A 22,806-nucleotide genomic window follows, 5' to 3' on the forward strand; every position below is an offset into this window, starting at 1 on the left:
CAGAAGTTTACATACAGTCATCATGAGCATTTATTTAAAGGATTATACCTCTGTGAATGAGAGCAATCCCAAAATATGTTCAAACTTGTGCATCCAATTCATCTTTGTAGAGTCATTAAAGTAAAATCATTCCATCCCGGAAAAGAATTAATTAACCCAATTAAAATCAATTATTAAACCCCCAAATTACCATGATATCCGTGCCCATGATGAGTGTATTTAAATCTCTGACCTCAACTGGATGTATCTGTAGTCATATATAGAAATTTCTAGGCCCTACAAGGCACCATGCAATTCATATGAGTCTAGAAGAATAATGGGATTTCAACAGTGTACACTGAAACCTTTAAAAAGAACATAGTTCACCTGTTTGGCCAAATGTTTTTAACATTAAGCTGAATGTTATAGCACTGTTTCTGAAAGGAATTCTCTCTGATTTACTGTGGCATGGATCTTCACCTTTGAACAAACATGTTTAAGAATGAAAAAGAACATATTATCACACCTTTACGTGGGTGTGATTGGAAAATCATTGGGATCTTAAAGCAGAAATTGTCAGATAACTGTAGAAGTTGCAAATTAATAATAATTAAGCTTTCCTTTGGATATATTTCACAATATACTGGTAATTTTAACCCTATAATGCCCCTTGTATCATATTTGATACAGGAGTTTCTGAGACCTCTATCTCATCAACATGATCAAAACTTGCCATAATTTCAAAATGTTATGGACAAAACTCTTTTTTTCCCCCTAAAATTAACATTGTTTTTAACAAAAAGTTGCCAAAAACACCCAATGTATCATTTGTGATACAACAAATATACAATAAAAATGTATCATACACAGCATGATATGGTGTCAGAAACAAACTAAGGTTCTTAGGAAGAGGTGTAATGATGCTATTGAATGGCCATTCACACATGTGTTTGATCACTTAACTAGGACCATGACATGTATTCAGAACAGACTGAATGATTTGTAAAGATGGACACGATTGCTTTTTTATTGCTTCCTTATTGTTGCTGAGTTTCACCTCAGTGACCTCACATTACTCATTCATTCACACACACTCTCAAACAGACACACCCCTCACACCATTGGTCCCTTACGCAACATGCCCCGCCTCCACACTGCCTCCTTTATAAAAACAAACTAAGCTAAGGGAGGTGAAGTTCCACAGACTATCCCTTTAAACACACTCTCAGCTCCACAGAGTCACTTTTAATTTGCTTTTGAAAGGCCAGCTGACTGACAACGAGCAGCTTCTTTTTTTCACACCTTTCATGTTATGGCTTTTTAATTAAGGAGATTTTTATTGTGTTTTTCCTGTTATCACAAGGAGTTTTTAAGAAACCTTTTCATCCTCCTCACCTTTGATTTTTCGGAGGGAGTCCGATGGATCTGTCAGACTTTCCCTTCGTTCTCTCTTCAGCAGATGACCTCTATGACCCCTGCTTCAGCACCAGTGACCTAAACTTTTTTGATGAACTTGACACCCGGTTGATGCATGCCAACTTTTTGAAGTCAGAGGATCATCTTCAGCACCACGTCCCCATCACAGAAGAAAAGGACCAGCATGTGAGGGCCCCTGGGGGCCTCCACCAGGCAGGTCACTGCCTGCTGTGGGCCTGCAAGGCCTGCAAGAGGAAGACAACCCATGCAGACCGGAGGAAAGCGGCGACCATGCGTGAGAGGCGACGACTCAGTAAAGTCAACGATGCATTCGAGACACTGAAACGCTGCACAGCTTCCAATCCAAACCAGAGACTGCCCAAGGTGGAGATCCTCCGCAATGCAATCAACTACATTGAGTCCCTACAGGCGCTGCTCAGAAACAGCCAGGATGATAGCTTCTACCCGCAGCTCGAACACTATGGGAGTGACTCAGGAACCTCCTGCCCCCACTCCAACTGCTCTGATGGCTCGGTGAGTCCGTGAACAGCTGAGCACTTTATGTGCTGCCTCGTTAAATGTAAAGAATCTGTTGAGGATATTTATTGTTGGCAACAGTGAAGAATTTTTTTAATGGATCCTGCAAAATGGACTCAAATGCATCTGAAATGTTTTGCAGTTATTAATTTGTCACAGTTTTAAATATGCGTGAGACGGCTGTTTCAAATGCATTTCTTGTACTATATGTTACATGTTTACTGTAGATGAGCTGTTTCAAATTTCAGTTTAGTGCCTAAGTTTAGCTATAAACAGGACTCAGATTTGATTACTGTAATAAAATAAAACAATCAGAGACAGCATTAATTAGTCAGGCTGAAATATCAAGAAAACCATCAGTTTTTGTAAATGTTTGTGGTTGATTGTGACATGGTCTGATCCTTCTTTTCAGGTGGATTTTATCTCACCGAGTTCAGCCAGAAGTGAAAACAGTGACGCTTCGTACTGCAGCCAGAGAGCAGAGGGTGAGTTTGTCAGTATTGTCTTCTTATAAAACTGCTATCAGTTTGCAATTTTCCAACTGTGTGAGCTTTCCAAAAGCTCTCTTTTTAATTTGACCAATCCTTTACAGTCTTCGAGAATATTAACATTTTAATATTTAACAAAACATAATCATTGTTTAAAATGGCCTCTCTTTTTTTCTTCTCTGTTTTAAAGTAAAATCATCTTTTACTCTTTTTAAATATATTTTATGGGGGTTTGTTGGCCTTTAAAAAGAAAGGACAATGGAGAGAAGACAGAAAAGCCGGGAGGAGACACACAGTAAATGGTTTTAGGGCAGATTTAAACCTATTACCATTTTGATATACTGAGTCCAGGGTTAGTGAGCTAACCCATCAGTCAGTCTTCACTCTTTTCTACTAAATCTACTGTGTAATGACATCACAAGTGTAGTTTTATAAACTCTCTTTAAAACTTTATGAAAACTTTCACCAAAAGCTGACATTTTACCAGAGCTTTGGTGAAGTTATTGATGGCAGCCAACATCACATTGTTCTAAGTTCTTGCTATCTTGACAGATGACAAAACCAATATTTCTCTTTTTTTAATATATATATATATATATATTTTTCTTTTAATGCATAGTGTACTGTTTCAGCTGCTAAAACATTTATGCTAGTATGATAAAAATTAGAATTATGTATAATTATTAAGCTTGAACACTAGCATGAAAAATGAACACAGGGTATTTTGGACACTACACTGATTTGCTGCACCATCATGTGGTTCAAAGGAGAATTATGCAGGAGTTGACCATTTACTCTTTTGATACAATCAGTAGTTCTCTTAGTGCCGGCTACTATCAGCAGCAGTAACTCTTATAATGCACTAGGTTTTTTTTAAGCTGGTCTTTTAATTCAACCAACAAAAGCAAGTAAACCAAAACTGATTTCTCCTGTTTCTTTTCTAAAGATTGCAGCAGCAGCAGCAGCAGTAAAACATCACTCATTTCCAGTTTGGACTGTTTGTCCAGCATTGTAGAGAGGATCAGCACAGATCAGACTGCAGCCCCCCCTGGGGACAGCGTGGTCCCCCAAGGCCCTGGATCACCTCACACCGGCACTGCTATCTCCAGTCTGTCTGCCGAGTCCAGCAACATTTGTGAATCCGTCTAAAGCTGATGGCGTAGGGACTCATTTTCATCAAAAAACATCTACCTCCAGGAGGAGGAGGAGAGCACAGGTGGCATGAAGAAAAAAACAAACAACAGTGTAATATTCCTGGGTTTTTTTTGGTTTTTTTTTAAATCTTCAGATTAGGGACTTATAGAAGACATTTTTTTTCTTAAGCTAGCGTCTCACTGAATTAGATAAAGTATTTTTTCCTGTGGTTGAAGACTTTTCTGGTGGATGACAAATTAAGTTTGAGTCTAGCGTCATCAGTTTTTAGCCTCCTGGATGAACCGAAAACTGCAGAGTGGCTGATAAATCAGAGCACTGCTATAAAAGAGATGACAGTTGGATATTTATACATGCTGATGATAACTGAGGACCATTTGGTGCACCTGCAGTTGACTGTTCATATAATACCATATAGTACTTTCAAATGGTTGCTAAAATGGTTGCTAAAATAGTTGCGTAACACAGTATGTTTCTATATTATTTATGTATTACTGAAATGTAAATAAAGACATATTTATATTCTGATTCCTTTATTTAACTATGATCACCCCATAGCTTTCATCTTCCCTTATATTTTACTCTTCATTTTCAATAAGAGACAGCTGCCAACATCTGGATTTTTGGGGACACACCATTGATATATGGTCACCTTTTAAGTCAATGCAACAGTCAAAGATCATGAGTATTATTCATTCGGAGTCCAACTGACAAAAAGAGCCTAAAGCTGTCTTTTACTTCTAGTTTTGGTCTCCAATTATGCTGAGCAGGTGGTGTAACTTGTGTGGATACTTTTGGTTTCACTCTAAAATCATCTTCACGTTTTAAAAACATCACTGTTAGGTAAACCAAAAGATCAAAGACAATCTTCTGTAGAGCTGAATTCTATTTTTGTGTTTCTATGAGTGACTTTCCTTATTTTACATACACTCATCACTCATTTCATCTGTTGATAGCACAAAGATGTTGATAATTGCAGTGTCTCTGAAGTTTCTTTTAAAGTCTGCTTGTAAAAACAACAATTTGGCCTAAAGCTGAAAAAAGTAATATGATGTGAAAATTACAAAAGGGTTTTCAAAAGTTTTTCTTCTTCTTATTTTTTCATGCTGAACTTGCACAAGGTTCATCTATTCTTTTCTTTCTTTTCTCTATTCTAACAGACAAACTGAGAGGAGAAATGAATGCATTCACACAGATGATTGTTTAAAGTGCCACATGTTCTTTATACAAACAAAGCATAATTTTTATTGTTTATTTCATTACTTGAGCTAAAATCCTTGTGAAACTATCTCACTAAGGTAAACACAGGCACTAGCTTTGTTGTTGTTGCTGTGGATGTCATCGGGTGGGCGACTGGAGCTACTGCTGTGGCCGACTGAAGATGCCTCCTGCTCAGGCTGACTGGCACAGAGGGGCTGCTCACTTCCTGCGGCGTGATGCGGCTCCCTTCTTGCTGCTGCAAGGTGCAAAGTACAAAAAAATCCCCAAGTATCAGATCTGTTCAGTAGGCCTTTATGAATATCACACACATCATGCTAATGTGAAGTTACTGTATGAATACCTGAACAAAGACTATTTTATAAGCAGAGGTTTATTCAAGGGCTACATACAGCCCTATTTGCTAAATGTTTCAGACAAGTAAAACCATTTCCTGATAACCTTTTATTGTACTCCATGTTTCCCCCTTTCTTTTAGTGTGAAGAGGTAAGAGTATATTCTAAAAATAAAAGGTATTACTGTACAGTATTTACCTTATAAATAAAGTGCCTTGAGGTGACTCTTTTTGTGACTGAAAAATTTTGTGAAACTTAATTGAATTGAAATTTCAAATTCAAAAACACACCATGAACAACAGTCGTCTTGCATTAAATTGAATTTATAATATGCAGAGGGTTAGAAAAAATGACAATAAAATTTCATTTCTTTGTAATTCAAACAGTTTGTTGGGATCTAAAACTGTTGTGCGGCTTCTGCCCATGAATTAAACATGCTTAACAGGACTGAAAAGCTTTAAGTCAACAGCGCCCTCTGTTGCTAAAACATGTTTTATGACTACTTTCAAAAAGTAACCAGAAGGCATATGGTTGCATGGATGTAGAAAAGTCTATGGGATGAAGTATATCCTATAAATGTCCTTACAGATGCTGCAGACTTTAAATCTACAGACAAAACCAAATGATGTTGCAAAAGGAACAAGGACGAAGCATAATAAAGCAAAATATAGAGAAAACGCCTGGCTTGCTATATTAGTTAAATCTGCAAACACATGGTGCACAGGCAGAAACGTATTCTTTTGTCAATTAAAAAAGCTCCATGTCCTTTGAGAGGACAAAATAATAAACTTACTTTATTTAGCATAAAATGAAATGAACTACTTTGTGAGTGTTTTTATTAATAGATTGAGTCAGGAAAAGGTCAAATCAGTGCAACATTACTACATAAACAGATTTCTGTCCTTGTATGTCTCAATCACTCTCCTAAGAAGAGGGAATTTAGTAGTATTTAGTTTTGCTGCCTGATGTGGTCTGTTTGTGTTCATAACTTACTGTTTCTGCAGTTCATCAATACGGTTCCTGAGAGAAACAACCTGAAAGACATCATCATTAGATACTTAGAAAACCTGTATGTTTGAACACTGAAATGCTACTTGTTGTTGTTGTGGTAGCACAAGTGACACCAGACAGGAAATGATGAGAATGAGCTCAAAAGAGGTATTAATCGGATGTGAAAATATCTGACCCTACCTTCAGGTGAAAAAGACAAACCAGGACATTTGGCAACCAGTACATATATTTCTTTACCAACCTCATATCTTTGCCTCTTAAGCTTCTCACAGTGGTCGTATTTTATTGCCTCGAGGTTGTGCAGCCATTCCCACAGCTCTTTTGCCTTTTCCCTAGCAAACACAAACCAAGGATTCAGTCTTATGGCTAAAGCAATAAAAAAAAAAAGCAGTTTTCATCTTTACCAAACAGAGTAAGAATTTTTCACTTAGCTTTTTTGTCAATACTAAAGAAGTGGCACGTGAAAATTCACCACAAGCTGCTCTATTTTTGACATAATGGTAAAGAAAAACTATTCTGAATTAAAAAAAATTGAATCCATCTTCTTTTGTTTGTTTTTTTCAAGCATTTTAAACATTCAAATACTGCATCCTCAGTAAGAGGCTGCGAGAACAGCAGGGGGACTCAACTGAACAGAGCAGGGATCGATGACATAAAAAGACACATAAGGAAAAGGGGAAGTGGGATGGAAGTGGGTTGCAAAGTTGCTTGCAGTGCTAAACAACTGTGGGCAGACTAGAAAAGCCTAAATAGCAAGGCCTGTATGCAGGGCTCTAGAGTGCGACCAATTTGGTTGCAAATGCGACCAAATTTTTCAATGGTGCGACTAAAATAAGTCTTAGGTGTGACCAACTGTTCAGTAAAAAAAAAAAAAGTCTCCGCAACTCTGAAAGTCTCCGTGTGGTCAACAACAGACACACATTATGCCCCTATCGTGGTCTAAACCAATCAGAGATAGCCAGGGGCGGGACCTCTCTGATTGGCCGTGGTCCAGATAGTCTTGTAGTCTTTCGCGTGTACGTTTGAAAGTGCAGGGCAGGCGGATAGAAAGAGGTGAGTAGCTTGAATAAAGTGATATCGATTCATTAAATCCTGAATCGACTTCTAAATATAAATATATTTTGGGGCTAAAAGCCGACAGCTCACTGATTCTGAAGCGTTCGTGGGTCCACGCTTTGTGTTTACTCTTTTTTTGTGCTAGATTCTGAGCTGCAGGTTTTGTCTCTCTCCAACCAAAATTCACTAAACCAGCAGCAAAAAAAGATCCAAACTATGCTTCACATTTGATAAATGTTCCCTCTGACTTTCGCTGTTTGCTTCGACCACGCTTCCAATCACACTTCAAGCACAGCTCTCTCTCTCTCTCTCTCAGTGTACTTTAAGAACAGTTTCCCATCTAAAAATCTGTCTTCTGCATTATTCATTTGCTTATTACCCACCAGTCTACCATTGTTTACAGTGCTGTTGGCCGCTGTCTTTTTTTTTTTTTTTCACTTAAATGTCCTCGGACAAGAAAGCCTAATTTCTGAATATTGCAGAATATTTTTAAGGTTATCTGCTATAAAAAGCCAGGCCAGGAAAATTGCCTTCATGTTTTTCTGTGTTTTATTCTCAGTTACTTTGACACAAAGGCATCTGCTGTGATCTTCACAATTCTGATGAAGTCTCACATGTATCAGTACTGATAAATGACCAGAATTATAATATTTCTGACTGTCTGAAGCAAAATTGATTCGAATCAAATCGGGACCTTGTGAATCGGAATTGAATGGATTATAGAAATCAGTGATGATACCCAGCCCTAGTGAGTATCCTTGGCCTGACAGAAGTGGATGTAGTGGATGAAAAATTTGGGTGCGCCTAACTTTTGTGCTGATACGCCTAAGAAAAGAAGTTAGGCACACCAGTGCAACCGTGGCAAAAAGTTAGTCTAGAGCACTGCCTGTATGAGATTTGGATGTCCAGAAGCTGCTGTGGGTGGGCACTGTGATCAGGTAATCCGATTGAGTTTTGGCTGAGCTTGACTTTGTGTGTGTCACAGCAAGGCAGTGACTATTTTTAGAACCATGTTCATTTGCCGTTTTGGGTTGAGTTTCTGGGAGAATTCTAAGGTAATCTTTTGACAAGTTATTGCTTTTAACAGTGCCTGATTGCATTGTATGTATGATTGTAAAGATACGATACTGTTTTTATAAAGCTTCTCCGAAAGTCAAGAAAACATGAGAATTGTAAGAAATTTGCCTTAATTTTTGAATATAAATCTTTACTCAAAATGTGCACTTGTTATATAGCATATAAAGAGCTCAGTTAGTTGTAATCTGTGAAATATTTCATGGTAATCATTCATAATAATAATGGATTGGATTTATATAGCACTTTTCATGGCACCCAAAGCGCTTTACAATGCCACTATTCAGTCACTCTCGCATTCACACACTGGTGGAGGCAAGCTACGGTTGTAGCCACAGCTGCCCTGGGGCAGACTGACAGAAGCGAGGCTGCCATATCGCGCCATCGGCCCCTCCGGCCATCACCAGTAGGCGGTAGGGTAAAGTGTCTTGCCCAAGGACACAACGACCAGGACAGAGAGGCCGGGGAACGAACCGGCGACCTTCCAGTTACAGATGCGCTTCCCAACCCCCCTGAGCCACGGTCGCCTCACATTCATCTTCTTCATGTTGAGTCAGCTGCTGTTCCAATCTATCTGTTGCTCATACATTTTAAAAGAACAAATTATTGTAGGATCTACTGTTGTTGTGATGTGGAGCTATATCAAATAAATTGAATTGAATTGAAAAGAACAGTGAAAATGAAATCAAATATCTTCTGTGGGTTTCCTTCATTTGTTCCCCTTTTTGTTACCTCAGCTTGTCATCACTGAGATTATCGACGTTCAGGGGTTTGCATCTCTCTGCAAGAACCTTCTTCTTCTTTTCTCTTTCAGTCTGCTTCTTGCCTCTTCTCTGTTCAATCTAGAGAAACATCACACACAATTAAAACTGTAAGTCTGCACAATTATTTAGCTGCCTGCTTTGTGTGAAGCTGTAGCAAAGATCTGAAACTTAATAAGTGAAACACATGGTACCCTCTGCAGGTGGCTGCTTAAGCCCGATCCCATGTTTGTCAGTGCTATCTTCTTCTTGGCATCATCATCAGCCTTTCTCTGAGCGTCGGCCTCCTCCTTTCTCATCCGCTCAGCCTGCAGAATGAATTTTAAAATTTGATTATTACGGAGCAAAAGGGGAAAAAAAACAGCTTTTCTGTTTATACTGAGTTTGTCCAAAGGATTTTTGAAATTCCTGAATGAAATTACGGCTGCAGTGAAATATGCAGCATATTTGAAAATCTGAATAAGTAGCAATCAGTGTGTCACTACTCTTTTTTTCATCTGTATCCTTGCCTGCTGCTGAAGATTAACCAAACTACTGGAATCATTAATTACTTGAGAGAGTGACCAAACTGTTAAAAGAGATTTGTATTTTGTTCTGATTCACACCAGATCAAAAAGAGACAGTTTTATGCGTACCTCCCGCCTGGCCTGCCGCTCTTTATCTTGCTCAGCGCGAATCCTCTGCTGCTCAGCTCGCTCAGCACGACGCTTCTCCTGAAAACACAAATCAACATACTTGATGGTCCTGCAATGCTTATTGACAGAAAAATACCATTACATATTCTGGGTTCATTCTGTAATAAATAATTGGGATGCAATCTCACAATTCTCTCCTTGAGAGCTATGAGTTCCTCTTCTTCCTTCTTCCTGCACTCAAAGTGAGCATCGATCAGTGACTGCAGCTCTACAAGATCTTTGTTTTGACGTTTCTTTTGGATATCCTGTAAGACAAGAACGGCATGAGGCTGCCTTCATAAACATGTACTAGCTGTGATCATACATGACACAGCTGATTGCTAGCCCAACACTATTAGAGAACCGTAAGTTAGTAGCAACAGACCCTTATAAGTGCAAATTATATACATGGCAGATTACACTGTGTAATAATTGGAAGGTTGCTGGCCAATTGCTGGCTGCTCCAGTCTGCATCTAATACATTCATCAGATATTGAGCACGCGCTATGAGGTTAGATAGAAAAGAAAAAAAGGAAAACAGTGAGTGAATGGGTATGAATAAGTGAATGAGACATGTTGTATGAAGCGCTTAAATAGAGTAGAAAAGCGCGATATAAGAACCAGTACATCTACTCAAATTGTGGGGGATGGCCCATTGGTCACAGACAGAGTCACTGCAGGTGGAGCAAGGCCCATGGGAAAAAATATGGACTCAAACCTGAGTAATTATAATTTTTGTTTATATTAAAAAAATAAAACTCTACTTGAGCTATTAAACTGACTTTTACTTTAGAAAAAACAAACCTGGTTCTTTAAAATGGATTCTTCTTTTTGTACAATGATCAAAAGTGTTGAGGTCTGGTTTTTAGTTTTGAAGTGAGACAAGCTCTTAAAGGACTTAAGTTCAGCTTTATGTATAATCCTTTTCTGGCTTCATTTTAACATTTTAACAAGTCAGCTTACATCAAAATCCACTTTCTCGCCATCTGGGATCTTCGGAGCAGTGGGCCTGTAAAATAAAGTATGAGAGGTATAAACAAATAAGGTAATTTATAGTATATAAATGTACAGATGCTAGCTATGCAAAAGCCTCAGGTTCAAACAATAGTGCATACTTACTTAAACTTTGGCTTCTCTTCTGGGTTTTTGGCACAGAAAGAAAAACAAAAACACAACAGGGACAGGAGAGAGATTGAAATATTAGACATATAAATGTAGAGAGAGTGTAGTGTCTAAAGTGCTGCTGGTTAATTAGGGAAGAAGATCCAAGTGGACAAGCTGAGTTATTTCTGAGGCTGCAGGTTGTTTCACACCTCCAGTAGATCATTGTATAAGAGTGAGTTTTAATTGTCCAATACTTTCCATTAACAGTGACCCAGTTACTGTGCATTAGCTTCTGATTTAAGTAGCCTAATGTAATTACACAGCATGAATTGTGGGAAATTTACACAGTGAGTTCATATGTAGCTGTTATGAGTAAAGGCTAGAAAATTACTCTGTGCATGAAGAGATATTCAATAACAAATAAATTACAATTTTGTCATTTATGCATTATGTAAGATTATGTAAGAAAGAATTAGGATTCGTAGTAAAATATTTTACAGTCCCCTTATATTTCTGAGGTTTTTATAGAGGAAAAAAAAGTAAGAATCTACAATATGATCAAATCTGTATTGCTTATATGACACCATTATTTATTTTTAAAAGTATGACAGAGCGTCACAGGTTATATTACATTCCACAGGCCTAAACTAAGAAACAAGAATGTTGATTTGATGTAGCATTTGCTGGTAAGCCTATCGGTGCACAGGAACGAGGCCACTGTAGAGTGTTACCTTACTTTTCTGTTATTTTTTTGTGCATTAGTGTGTAAATCAAAACAATATGATTTAAAAAGTGCAAATCAGGATCAGTATGCAGTGTCATAAATCAACACATAGAAACCTTTTATAGTTACATTTACTGAACATACAGTACATCAGTGCACACTTGTCACAACGAGGGACTTTGTATTTGTAACTGTTACTGTTAATCTTTTTTGTGGTAAAGACATAACTGGGATTGGGATGTGTGTGATTAGCATTTTATTTTCTTGCAGGAACCTACTATAAAAAAATAAAATAGAGACGGACAACATGGGGAGGGAAAAAACAGGCAAAGCAACATGGACTCAGCAGGAAATGCAAACTACCATCTTGATCTCCCTCCTCCCCTGGCAGGACACAATCATGCAAAAAAGAGAAGAAGCACAGATGAGTGGTGCAGCCCGTAACCATGACTCAGTATTAATGAATCCTTCAACCCGTTCCTCCAGGTCACATTGGTCACCTGATGCACAGACTAAACTGAATTGATTAATTCTGCCTTTCTCTTCAAGAAAGATCAGAAAAACAATTATACATGTGTGAAAGGTCCCCAGCCAACAGGAAAACAAAGAACAGGTTCAATGAGAAGAACAGAGAAGAATTCAATTCTACATACCTTCTTCTTCATAGGCCTCTGCATGCAGCAAGCATCCAAAGCAAGAGCAGAACAGAAACCATTAGTGATTGGACTGGGCAGCCTGTTACTGTCCTCTTCATGGTGCGCAGCTTATAAAGCACATTTACAATATTGGGGTGTTTATATTCATACTGTAGGCAGCAGCAGCCACTGCATAAGTCCCATATCATGGAATGCATTCATTCTAGATTAACGTCGCAAGCACCTGTTGTTTTAAGTTTTATTTTGATAGGCAGCTGACTCCATATCAAATCTTGGATATTGAATGTTCATGTTAACTGAGTTTTAAGAAAAGCTTTCAACACTAAAGAAATAAATCGTTATTATTTGAAAACCTTTGTAAATCTGTCTGAGAATGATTGCAGTCAGTTATGCAGACACTAAGAAAGTTGCATATTCAATCTATGGATTACCAGAAGGATGATACAACTACTTGAAAATGGTTAACTTGAAAGTTGCCATACTATTTTTACTCAACTGTGCCTGGGCCATGAAGCTGAACAAAAAATTATTAAATTGAAGCAGTACAGCAAGAGTTCATTAGTTCAACAATAGTACACCAAAGCAAGGGACTTCTGCAGTGACTCTGTAATGAAAGATTCTAAATTTATTCGAGGGCTTGACAATATGTTTTTGCACCATAATACCCCAATGTAAATGCTACAGAGCAATTTGCTGGTCTCACTCCACATATACACACAGAAAAAAAGAAAGCTAAACATGGACTGAAGAAAGGAAAAGAAATTGCAAATTGCTTTTACAGGCTAAAATTTCCCATCATCCTTTATGATTTGGTCTTACAGAGTGACACGAGTTTGCCAAAATGCAAAATACTGGAGAAGGTTATAAAAACAAAATGAGACACTAAATGTATAGAAGACCATAGATGACCAAGGGAAACCAATTCATGTAAAAGCAGTGAATGTTCTTGTCCTCTCTTTCAAGATTTATATGCACAGCTCATATTCCAAACACACAGCAATATTGCTTAACCAGGACAATGAAAAATGGTTTTACTGTGTCTCTTCTAACACTGATGATGATGCAAGACATTTTAGAGAGCAAAATCTACATGTTTTCTGCAGTGCACTCCCAAAAGCAGTATCTACAACAAAAGGCCCTTTAGCATATGTCACTAGAAAAAGACTAAAGTGGAAAATGTATTGATATGTAAATGACAGCATTCATAAACTCAAGATTTTTCAGTATGTCAGTGCAACTTTTGTTGTTCTGTTTTTGAATGATAACATTTTGTAAAGTACATGACTGTGACCAGTATCCCATAGTGATATGTTACCTAGATTATAAGAAATCGTATAATATAAGGATAGCACCAGAAAAGCACCAGTAAACTACACCTAAACTTGAATTGCTGATACTGCCTGGGAACCTTCCAAGAACTAAAACATATTCTGACCCTTTGTGTTTTCACCTAAGTCTAAACCCTGCAAACATGTTTAAATGTATACATATGTTTATATTTAAGAAAACAAAAGAGTCAAACACATCTCACATTTGGAGGAGATATACTGTTACTAGCTATGTTGTGGCTAATTTGACAATGGGTAACTAGACAATGGGTAAACTTGGGTAAGCTAATTCTGGTTTTCTAAAGATTTAAAAACCTGTTCTGCATTAAAAACATCCATTAATTTGATCTAGGTATCTTCAGACCCTCTTATTTTCAAACAGGGCAGTTATGAAGAGAAGGCAACACCAGTGGAAAGGGCTAAATGGAAGCTAAAGTGGAACTAGATTAGTCAACTGCAAAAATATCGAACCCAACAAGGCACCTGAGTCTTTTATCATCTGATTAAAGGTGAAGTGTGGTTTGTTAGTCTTGTCTTGACATAACTGAGATCAGTGCTCCAGAGTATGTAAAAATCACATATGTAGTCTGGAGATGAGATATTATCAGTTTGTTCTAAAGGAATTTGAAATGTCTGTGTGAATGGAAAGTAAAAAAACAAAAAAACTTTAGGATGATTGGTGTTTCTGCTTTTTCACCGTTACAGTGTAAAAATAAACTGCATATTTACTTTGAAAATAATGAGCTAAGAACAACTTACTGAGCATTCAGAATTCATACCACAAAATCTAGCTGGTGCATAATAATCCACAAGTGGATTTTTTTTTGTGGACGTTTTAGTTATTTGTTATGTGTTTCATCCTGTCTTCCTCCCATCACATCTGGTCATGTCAAATGGCCCCTCCTCCCTAGGCCTGGTTGTGTTTGAGGTTTCTTCCTATTAAAAGGGAGTTTTTCTTTCCCACAGTCGCCAAGTGGGGTTGTTTGATTGATGGGGTTTGCTCTGTATTGTTCAGTCAATAAAAATGAACTGAATATTTCCAAATATAAAATCAAAAACTTTAGTCATAGTGTTTGTCCTTTTGACTTGTCAGGCAGGATATTATTTGCAGTGTGTGGATGGTTACAGGACTGACTGTCCTATGGTTTAAAGTGCTGGATGTCCTGCAGAAAAAAGGTGACGGGACTGCCCATGCCACATACCTTCCTCCTCATGAACCACCTGCTGCACCACCTCTGGCTCTGGTTCTGGTTCAGGCTCTACCTCTGCTTCTGCTTCTACCTGGGCCTCCGCCTCAGGGGCTACTTCTACTTCTACTACCTCCTCCTGGGCTACGGGCACACAGCATGCACCAAACCACCGGGGAGAGGGAGGATGTCGGAAAAGGCCGTTAATGAAGACCATAGACATGACAGAGCCATTAGAAACCAAAAGTGAGAGAGTACTTTAGTTACAGAGAGGATAGTTGAGCGAACAAGGAACAGTGCTGCTGGAGAACAAAGAGAGAGAGAAACAGATGATGATGAAAAATAGTCAGTTGACCTTTCACACAGAAGCCATATCGAACTGTTGATGTATAACTGAATGTATAACTGAAGAACAAACATTCTGGCTCACAAAGATCATTTTAGGTTATCGATGTAAAAACCTATAGGCTATCAGATGATAACTGAGCTCATGTTTAGAACACCATGTTTTGCAATCTAATATTGAAAAAATGTTAGATATTAATGAATTATTACTATTCTGACATTTCTGAAATATTTTAAAAGACACTGTCATGGCATTTTCAAAAACAAGAAAAACTGGTGTTTTACACTTGTTTTACATTATAGTTCCAATACTGTAGATTATTATGACATTATCAGTGTTAATGATAACACCCCTTTAGTTTTATTAAGGAACAATTTAAGCTTGTCTACACATGCTAATATACCTGAGCATGATAAACCCTACGAACATGTTTACTGCCTACAAAATGTCTCACAAATGTATTGTAGGGAAACTATGATCAATGAAAATAATGTTAGCATAACTTAATAAAATGTTTATTAAGTTAAGGTAACATTGCTAAACTAGTTTTTAGCTCTATCTTGTTAGTTAGCTAGAAACTAACCCGTCCAAAAGGTTTTCACAGATATCATAACATCCTATTATTAAATATCCCTTTGAGCACCACCCGATTTGCTTGTGATATTTGGATTAATAACTAAGCATTACGGTTTTCATCCAAGCAGTTTGCTACATCAGCTGTTCAAAAAATAGCTGTTGTGTGAATTAGGTCAATGACAGAGGTACTGACATTAACAGATGACCATGTAAACAAGTCACATGTCGAGAAAAATGTAGATAGCCGGATGCTAAAAAACATTTTTTCTTCCATGTGAGTAAAAACTTCACTCCGCCAGAGAAGTCACCCTTAACTTGGAAGTATTTGATTGAGAGTTAGATGTTAGTTATGCTGCAGTAACAAAATAAAGATAAATAAATATGGATTAATGAATGAATAAATAAATTAATAAATCAATAATATGCTGTATTTTTATTCCAAGTACTCCCAGATTATGAGTTTCTTTTTTTCTTCTACACTGTACATACACGAGAGAAGGTTCAGATGTAATAGCATTGTCACCCCAAATATTTCTAATATAACTAGAATAAAAAGTGGAAGGTTAATTTTGCAGATCCTAAATCCTGTTGGAATCCTAATTTCATCTATGCAGATGTTAGTATATAGTAATTTCACGACTGGTGCCAACATCAAACACTTCAAATTAAGGGTAAAACAAACACTCAACAATTAGTACAGTGGATAAAGGTTGTGATGTCTGGCCGATCAGTTGTCTTTACCTTCCTCTTCTTCAGTTATTGAAAAAAAAAATGGTGGGACAGCAGAAACAAACAACATTGTGTCATTTCATAATCACATTTAAATTTGAATTTGATCAAGAATCAGTCATAGGGGAAATGTTTAATTTGTATTTTAAATGGCAAAATGCAATATAATAAAGGCTTATGACATTATTCCCAGTGTAGCTTGGGACAAAAGGAAAGCAAGTGTCTCTGTGAAATCTATTTTCACTTTCAAGTTCAGTATATATGTGACAGATGAAAAATAAAAGTAGCATATTCTATTAATGTTGTAACTGAAATATTTTGCTGTTTTCTATAAAAAATGTATTATTCAATGTGTACAGTATACCAATGGATATAACAGAGGAATGTACACAATCAAGCATTGAGGCTCTAAAATGAGATTTTACCTCATCCGAAAGACTTCAAACAAAACAGTGCACTTACATGGGTAGCACACCTGCTAAGTTTGAAGTAGATCAGATGATCACTTAAGTAAAGTAAGTGAAGAACAGACAAACACACCGGCAGACGAACAGAGACTCCATGATTTATTAGCTAGATGAAAATGAACCAAACTGTGTGGTTGTCACTTACCCTCGATATTGTCCCTGAAACATGAAAAACACATCTTTCAAATATCAAACAAAAAATGTTTTGTTTTTTTTGATAAAGAGTGAGTTTAAAAAAGAAGAAGCATGAGTCATTATTGGTGGGCACTTACACTTCCTCAGTGTCAGACATAGTGACAGCAGACTTTACACCTGAGGAGAAAGACAAAGAGTGAGGTACAGCAGTGGGATTGTGCCAGTACAACAAAGTAAACCTGGGATTCAATTCATGGGAACATGAGAAAACAAGCCAAAATGTATATTTTACTTTCCAGGTAAATTTTGTTCGTATTCAGGAACTATGGAAAAACATCTCTGCATTTGCAGTGACATAGAGGCTTTGTCCACACTAGCCTGGATAGATTTGAAAACGGCGTTTTCATCTGAAAACGCTCCGCGTCCACACTAGCGTCTTCAGTCGTTTTCACAGAGTTGTGCGTCGTCATTGAAACAGCCGAAAATGCTTGGGTTCTAGAACTGTGCATGCATGAAACGCAAGACGATTCGACCTGCCTTATTTCTGTCTGCTGCTTATTTACTTTCCGGCTCTTTGAAACGTTGCAGCGAGTTTGTTAAATGGACTAACAACAAGGTGGAGTTGTTGCTCCACCTTGTACAAAGTTGTAAGTACAAAGTTGCAAAAGCGAGTGAAAGTTAAAGAATTTGAAGAAAAGCTATCTGGAGCATGTACAGACTGATATTAATCTTCAATAGGGCTGTCAAATTTGAGAGCAAACAAAACAACTGCTGTATAATTCCCTCCGCTATCTTAGTTTAATTGGTCACATGACGGCATCATATGACTAACATGCATCATCGTTTTAGAAAGTCTCAGTTTTCACTGTCCACACTGCGACGCGAAAGCACCGTTTTCAAATGTATGTGTTTTTGAGAGCCTTTTCAAAACATTGTGTTTTCCATGAGTGAAAACGCCGTCTCAGTGTGGATGGGAGGCCAAAATGGAGAGAAAACGATGCGTTTTCAAACAAAAATGCATTAGGACGTAGCCTGAGTTTGAGAATAACTGAGGTTATTCACTATTTTTGGAATTCTTCTATCTAATCTGTGACAGTTGTTCCTGTGCCTGCTTATAAGGTGAGAAAGCAGTCACATAGTGTATCTGTCCTTACTGTAGCATTTCCACACCTAATCCAGGGCTGTTTACTCAGCTGTTTGGAAGGTGTTATCCTCTTTGCAAGTTTGTGTTGATGTGTGAGAATTCAATCCGCAAACACAGAAGATTGTCATCAGCGCTTATTATATAAGCCAACCAAGCCATGGGGTAGGGTGTTGGAACTCCAAGCCAGTGTATTCCTAGTGTCTGTCCCAAGTCTGGATAAATTGCTGCCATAGGGTTTGCATTTGGAAGGGTATCCAGCCTAAAATGTTGGCCAAATCAAATCCATGGATCACGAAGAATGAGATCTCCATGCTGGAATTGGTTTCCAGGTAAACAATGACCGCCTCTGGTGCTATTGGGAAACAGGGTGCCAGTGGAAAGTTTGCTACTGTTGGCTGAAGACAAAAGAAGAGGAAATGGAGGAGTTATGCTTGGAAGCAGCAAGAGAGAAGAAAAAGCAGGAGCGGCAAGGTGAGAGGGACTTCAAACGTAGACTATGGCTGGTAAAGGGAGAGAGGTGCCTGATATGATGGTGAGAAGTAAGCTAGATATATTGTGTGTGCAAGGAAGGGAAGTAAGGGCAAGAGCAATCAAAGGGCTCTGCTGCTATGGTTTAAATAGGAAGTGAAATGAAGCAGAAGACGAGTTTAAGCATTGCAGAGAGGAAAAGTACGGTGGCCCCTAGAAATAAAGCACGTACAAAGTCCAAAACACTTACAAAGTCCAAAACACATGCAAAGTCCAAAACACATGCAAACTCCGAAGCACATACAAACTGCAAAGCACGTACAAATTCCGAAGCACGTGCAAACTCCAAAACACAACGGAACTGCTCTTGGACGCTAGGGGCAGTGTTGAGCTCGATTTGCAAAATAAATGGCAAGTTTGTTGCAAACACATGGAGTTGGATACCGGCGGAAAACACCTGCAAGGATAGAACAACCACACTCATATATATTCAAATAATTAAAAAAAAAAAAAGTTCATTTACCTCTTACTACCACACACCAAATCTGGTCGTTGGTACTTCCTGGCTTGCGTAGCCACTAGGTAAGAAAAACTCAACACTGCCTCTAGTGTCCTGGAGCACTTCCGTTATGTTTTGGAGTTTTTGGAATTTGCACGTGTTTTGGAGTTTGTACATGCTTTAGAATTTGTATGTGCTTTGGAATTTGTAAGTATTTTGGAGTTCGCATGTGTTTTGGAGTTTGTAAGTGTTTTGGAGTTTTGTAGGTGTTTTTGAGTTTTTACGTGCTTTGGAAATTGTACGTGCTTTGGAATTTTTAAGTGTTTTGGAATTTGTAAGTGTTTTGGAGTTTGTATGTGCTTTGTCTCTAGGGGCCACCGTAGAAAAGCATCAGACAAGATCACAAGTTTGAAGGTGAAAATCGAAGGCATGACATGGAATATAAATGTGCGTATACACCACACATTGGATGTCAATTAAAAGAGAAAGAGGAATTTGAAATGAGTTGAAATAAGTGGTATCTGTGCAGGACATGTATGAGGATGGAGACAGAGTAGTGAGGTTTGTGGTAGGAGTGACACCAGAGCTCTGGTCTCAGCCCCTTTTTGGGACCGGGTTTAAGAGAGTCTGGAGAGAAGAGGAATGAAAGATACAAGATAGAATACATGTGTGTGAATGAGAGAGAGCGAGATGGGCAGAAAGGTGAAAATGCAAGGAGCAGAGATAATGAAGGTAGATGATACCTGGGGCCAAGATTAGAAATCAGTACATCAGAGGTACAACTCAAGTTGATGGTTTGTAGATCTCTAATCTCCTGCAAGGTAGGACAAAAAGAGGAACACCTCAGATAAAATGTGTGAATGCAGTTTAAGACCACATGCAGAGTGTCGGTGTGACAGAAGAGGATGAAAAGTAGGCAGTACTGTACCGACCCCTAAAAGAAGTAGCCAAAAGAAGAAGAAGATGCTTGTAATATGAGCCATCTTTAGCTTAAAGATCATTAAAGGCTTGTTTTGACCTGTCTAGGATGTACGACACCTCTCACCCTATGACAGCTGGGATAGGCTTCAGCTCCCTCATGAGCCTACTGCAATATACTAGACACTACACATTAGCTCACTAAAAAGAGAGCAGTAAATCATCACTGTTTCACTTCACTTTTGAAGCCCCATTTTTGGATTGTTTTTAAAACAAGCAGCAACCCGACTTAGTTGATTTTACATTATAACAATCTGAAACTCTAAAATGGCAAAGGGTATATGTGCATCTTAAACCAATCCACTTAAATCCACAGGCTAGATATTTATTTTATTCTCCTGATCTGTGAGGACATAAAAAAATTAACTTCACCTCCTCTGCAGAGATAGAGCAGAGGCAGAAATCCTTTAGCAGCTGGACAAATTGAATAAAAGTGAGTGCATCGTAGTGAAAATGAAAAGTATGACAAATCAGTCAAATCAGATGCTAAAAAAATGGGCTAAACAACTTCAAGCAAATGTCTTCAACAAATATGTTTATATGCTTTAAGAGTTCGAAAAGCATGACAAACAAAATCTAATGAACCCCACTGTGAAAACCTTATTTTAGGCCCTTTTGCAATGCTGAGGTCCAAACAACTTCCCTATGGTTAAACGTACAAGGATAAGCTCTGTTGGAGGACTGCTACCTCTCTACATAGTCTATATTCAACTATATCATATTTGATATATAAAAAGTGTCTTTGGATGACTCTTTCACACTTAGTGTGGGCACAGCTGCAGAGGACCCAGAGGATTAGCTCTGGATCATATTTCTACCCATCAGCTGAGGAACAGTGTCCAAATAGCTTCTTTAATCCCTCGACTCCGTCCAGCGGGAGGATCCTTTCCAGTTAAACAGCCAATCTCCAGCCACCTCCGACAAATGAGCTCTTTGATCGACTTACAGCTGACAGCGATCTCACCTCTGTGTGTCCAGCATTCATACAGCACATACCTACATTTCAGCGCTCTGTATATTTAGTGGATGGCGACTTCATTTCTTCAGTATGAGAACACTGAATGCTGAGAAGTCTTTCTGAGTCTTTCTGAAACTAAAACTTGGCGCTGAAACTGAAAGACTGACATAACAGGTGAGACGGCGGAGGAAAGTCGCATCCTGAGCCAATCATACTCAGATTTAGATTGAAATACCAACTTGATAGGAATATATAGACACATCACATCAGTCTGGGTGAGAGAAGATAGGTAGGTAGAAGATCAAACCTCTGTGTCTCTGAGATGAAACACCTGTTTGCAGTGCTTCTAAGAGTACAAAGGATATGGCATAATGACAATGATCTAAGATTAAAGAGCTACCAAGGCAAAATGCTTGATTAAATGCAGAAACCTAACAATAAGCATCTTCTCATCTACAACCTGAAACACAATGCTAAACTGGTGTACATGTGAGCATCTCTTCAAAAATCTTAATGTGTACATATTTGTGTGAATTTGTAAGTGGAATCAATGAAAATAAAAATAAATACCTGCTTGATGTTATGAGGCTCAGAGAATCTGCATATCTTTGTGGTTAGACCCCCTGATAAGCTCTAGGCTTATGTCCATTGCTCATTTGAAAGCCTCTCCAAACCACCATCACAGTATTATCCTGGAGTTACATTCATATCAGACATTTCAGAAGGACTAACTTCACATCTGAAGCCATGCTTCATCTCGATTGCAGCAGGTATGTTATTTGGGAATGACTGTAAATGTAACATAGATTAAATACTTAAAGTTGGAGTATCAAGTCCCTTCGCGTCTTCACAGTATGCAGTTTCTTGTACAACAAGCTGCTTAAACGTACTAAGTACAGCTGTCAGATTGCTTGAATGCATTTCTCCTTCATTGCAAATGATGATCAGCTTTAGAAAGCACATACATTTTGTTTCCAGCTTTCATCTTACATAGAAAATTTTTTAAGTGAACTTCCCAATCAAATTAGCCCAAGAAATTGGACTCCAGCTCTTGATATGGACTATAAACCATCCAACACATAAAGTACACATGCAGTGAACATGTCTATGTCCAAATGCTACTTTGCAGTGTTTGAGGACAAACTGTTATCTGGTGTTTGTGATCCTGAGACTTCCTTCTCCTTCTCCGCAAATGTAACAAAACCAAAACCTCCAAAGCAGATATAAAAGAGCAAACAAAATCTCAGAAACCATCTTCAAATGTGAATCCAGGCTCTCGAGTGTCTCTTGTCATCTTACCTCAGAGATGAAGAGAAACTCCTCAGACGATGGAGATGAAGGTCTGTAAGGAACTGCAGGCTCCGCTCAGAGAATAAGTCCTTGTGTTATAGTATGTGATACTTGAGCCCATCAGGCCCTTATTGGCTGTGGGATGAGAACGAGGTGTGTGTGTGTGTGTGTGTAGCATATATGTTTATGTGTGGAGAAGGTGGGGAGGGTGTGGGGGGCCTGCAGCCATGACCCTGGAGAAGGAGATGGGTGAAATACTATGGATGGAAGAGGAGGGCTCAGGTTTTGGAAAGGAGCAGCTGAGAAGCTTCTGTTGCTAAATTTACAGTGATAGAAGGCTGAGTGTGGGGCTTACACATAAGCTTGGCATCCAGACAATGGAGAGAAAGTGTGTGTGTATGTGAGTGTATGCGTCAGCCGCTTCATCAGCCAGTCAGTAAAAAAGCCAGTCAGAGTGAAAGAACAATAATAGAAGCGGGCTGCACACTGAATGCCCGCTGACAATCTGTCAGTTTT

The 22,806-nt window shown here is 38.3% G+C and overlaps 2 protein-coding genes across 8 annotated transcripts; one reads left to right on the forward strand and one right to left on the reverse strand.

Annotated features, from left to right (window-relative positions):
- Window positions 1-1,178: 1,178 nt before the first annotated feature.
- On the forward strand, window positions 1,179-4,094 carry LOC120729279 (myoblast determination protein 1 homolog). Its single transcript, XM_040024814.1, has 3 exons — window positions 1,179-1,929; window positions 2,345-2,417; window positions 3,367-4,094. The coding sequence occupies exons 1-3, from the start codon at window positions 1,399-1,401 to the stop codon at window positions 3,567-3,569; spliced, it is 807 nt and encodes a 268-aa protein (XP_039880748.1). The 5' UTR covers window positions 1,179-1,398; the 3' UTR covers window positions 3,570-4,094.
- A 674-nt stretch (window positions 4,095-4,768) lies between these two features.
- LOC120729278 (troponin T, fast skeletal muscle isoforms-like) lies at window positions 4,769-22,419 on the reverse strand. 7 transcript variants are annotated; one of them, XM_040024807.1, is made up of 17 exons: window positions 22,300-22,411; window positions 19,808-19,878; window positions 17,091-17,130; window positions 16,964-16,977; window positions 16,364-16,372; window positions 14,716-14,844; window positions 12,183-12,200; window positions 11,893-11,913; window positions 10,821-10,839; window positions 10,665-10,710; window positions 9,851-9,967; window positions 9,663-9,740; window positions 9,222-9,335; window positions 8,999-9,108; window positions 6,378-6,468; window positions 6,119-6,159; window positions 4,769-5,028 (listed from the first exon to the last, which is right to left on the reverse strand). In XM_040024807.1, exons 3-17 carry the CDS (start codon window positions 17,108-17,110, stop codon window positions 4,992-4,994), a joined length of 864 nt encoding a protein of 287 aa, XP_039880741.1. In that variant the 5' UTR covers window positions 17,111-17,130; window positions 19,808-19,878; window positions 22,300-22,411; the 3' UTR covers window positions 4,769-4,991. The 7 variants fall into 7 exon arrangements, with proteins under 7 accessions (XP_039880741.1, XP_039880740.1, XP_039880743.1 ...); XM_040024806.1 differs by lacking the exon at window positions 19,808-19,878 and having other exon boundaries at window positions 22,300-22,416; XM_040024809.1 differs by lacking the exon at window positions 16,364-16,372 and having other exon boundaries at window positions 22,300-22,409.
- Window positions 22,420-22,806: the final 387 nt, after the last annotated feature.

This window comes from Simochromis diagramma, unplaced genomic scaffold (genome assembly GCF_900408965.1).
Source record: "Simochromis diagramma unplaced genomic scaffold, fSimDia1.1 OVJJ01000299.1, whole genome shotgun sequence".
NCBI classification, from domain to species: Eukaryota; Metazoa; Chordata; class Actinopteri; order Cichliformes; family Cichlidae; genus Simochromis; species Simochromis diagramma.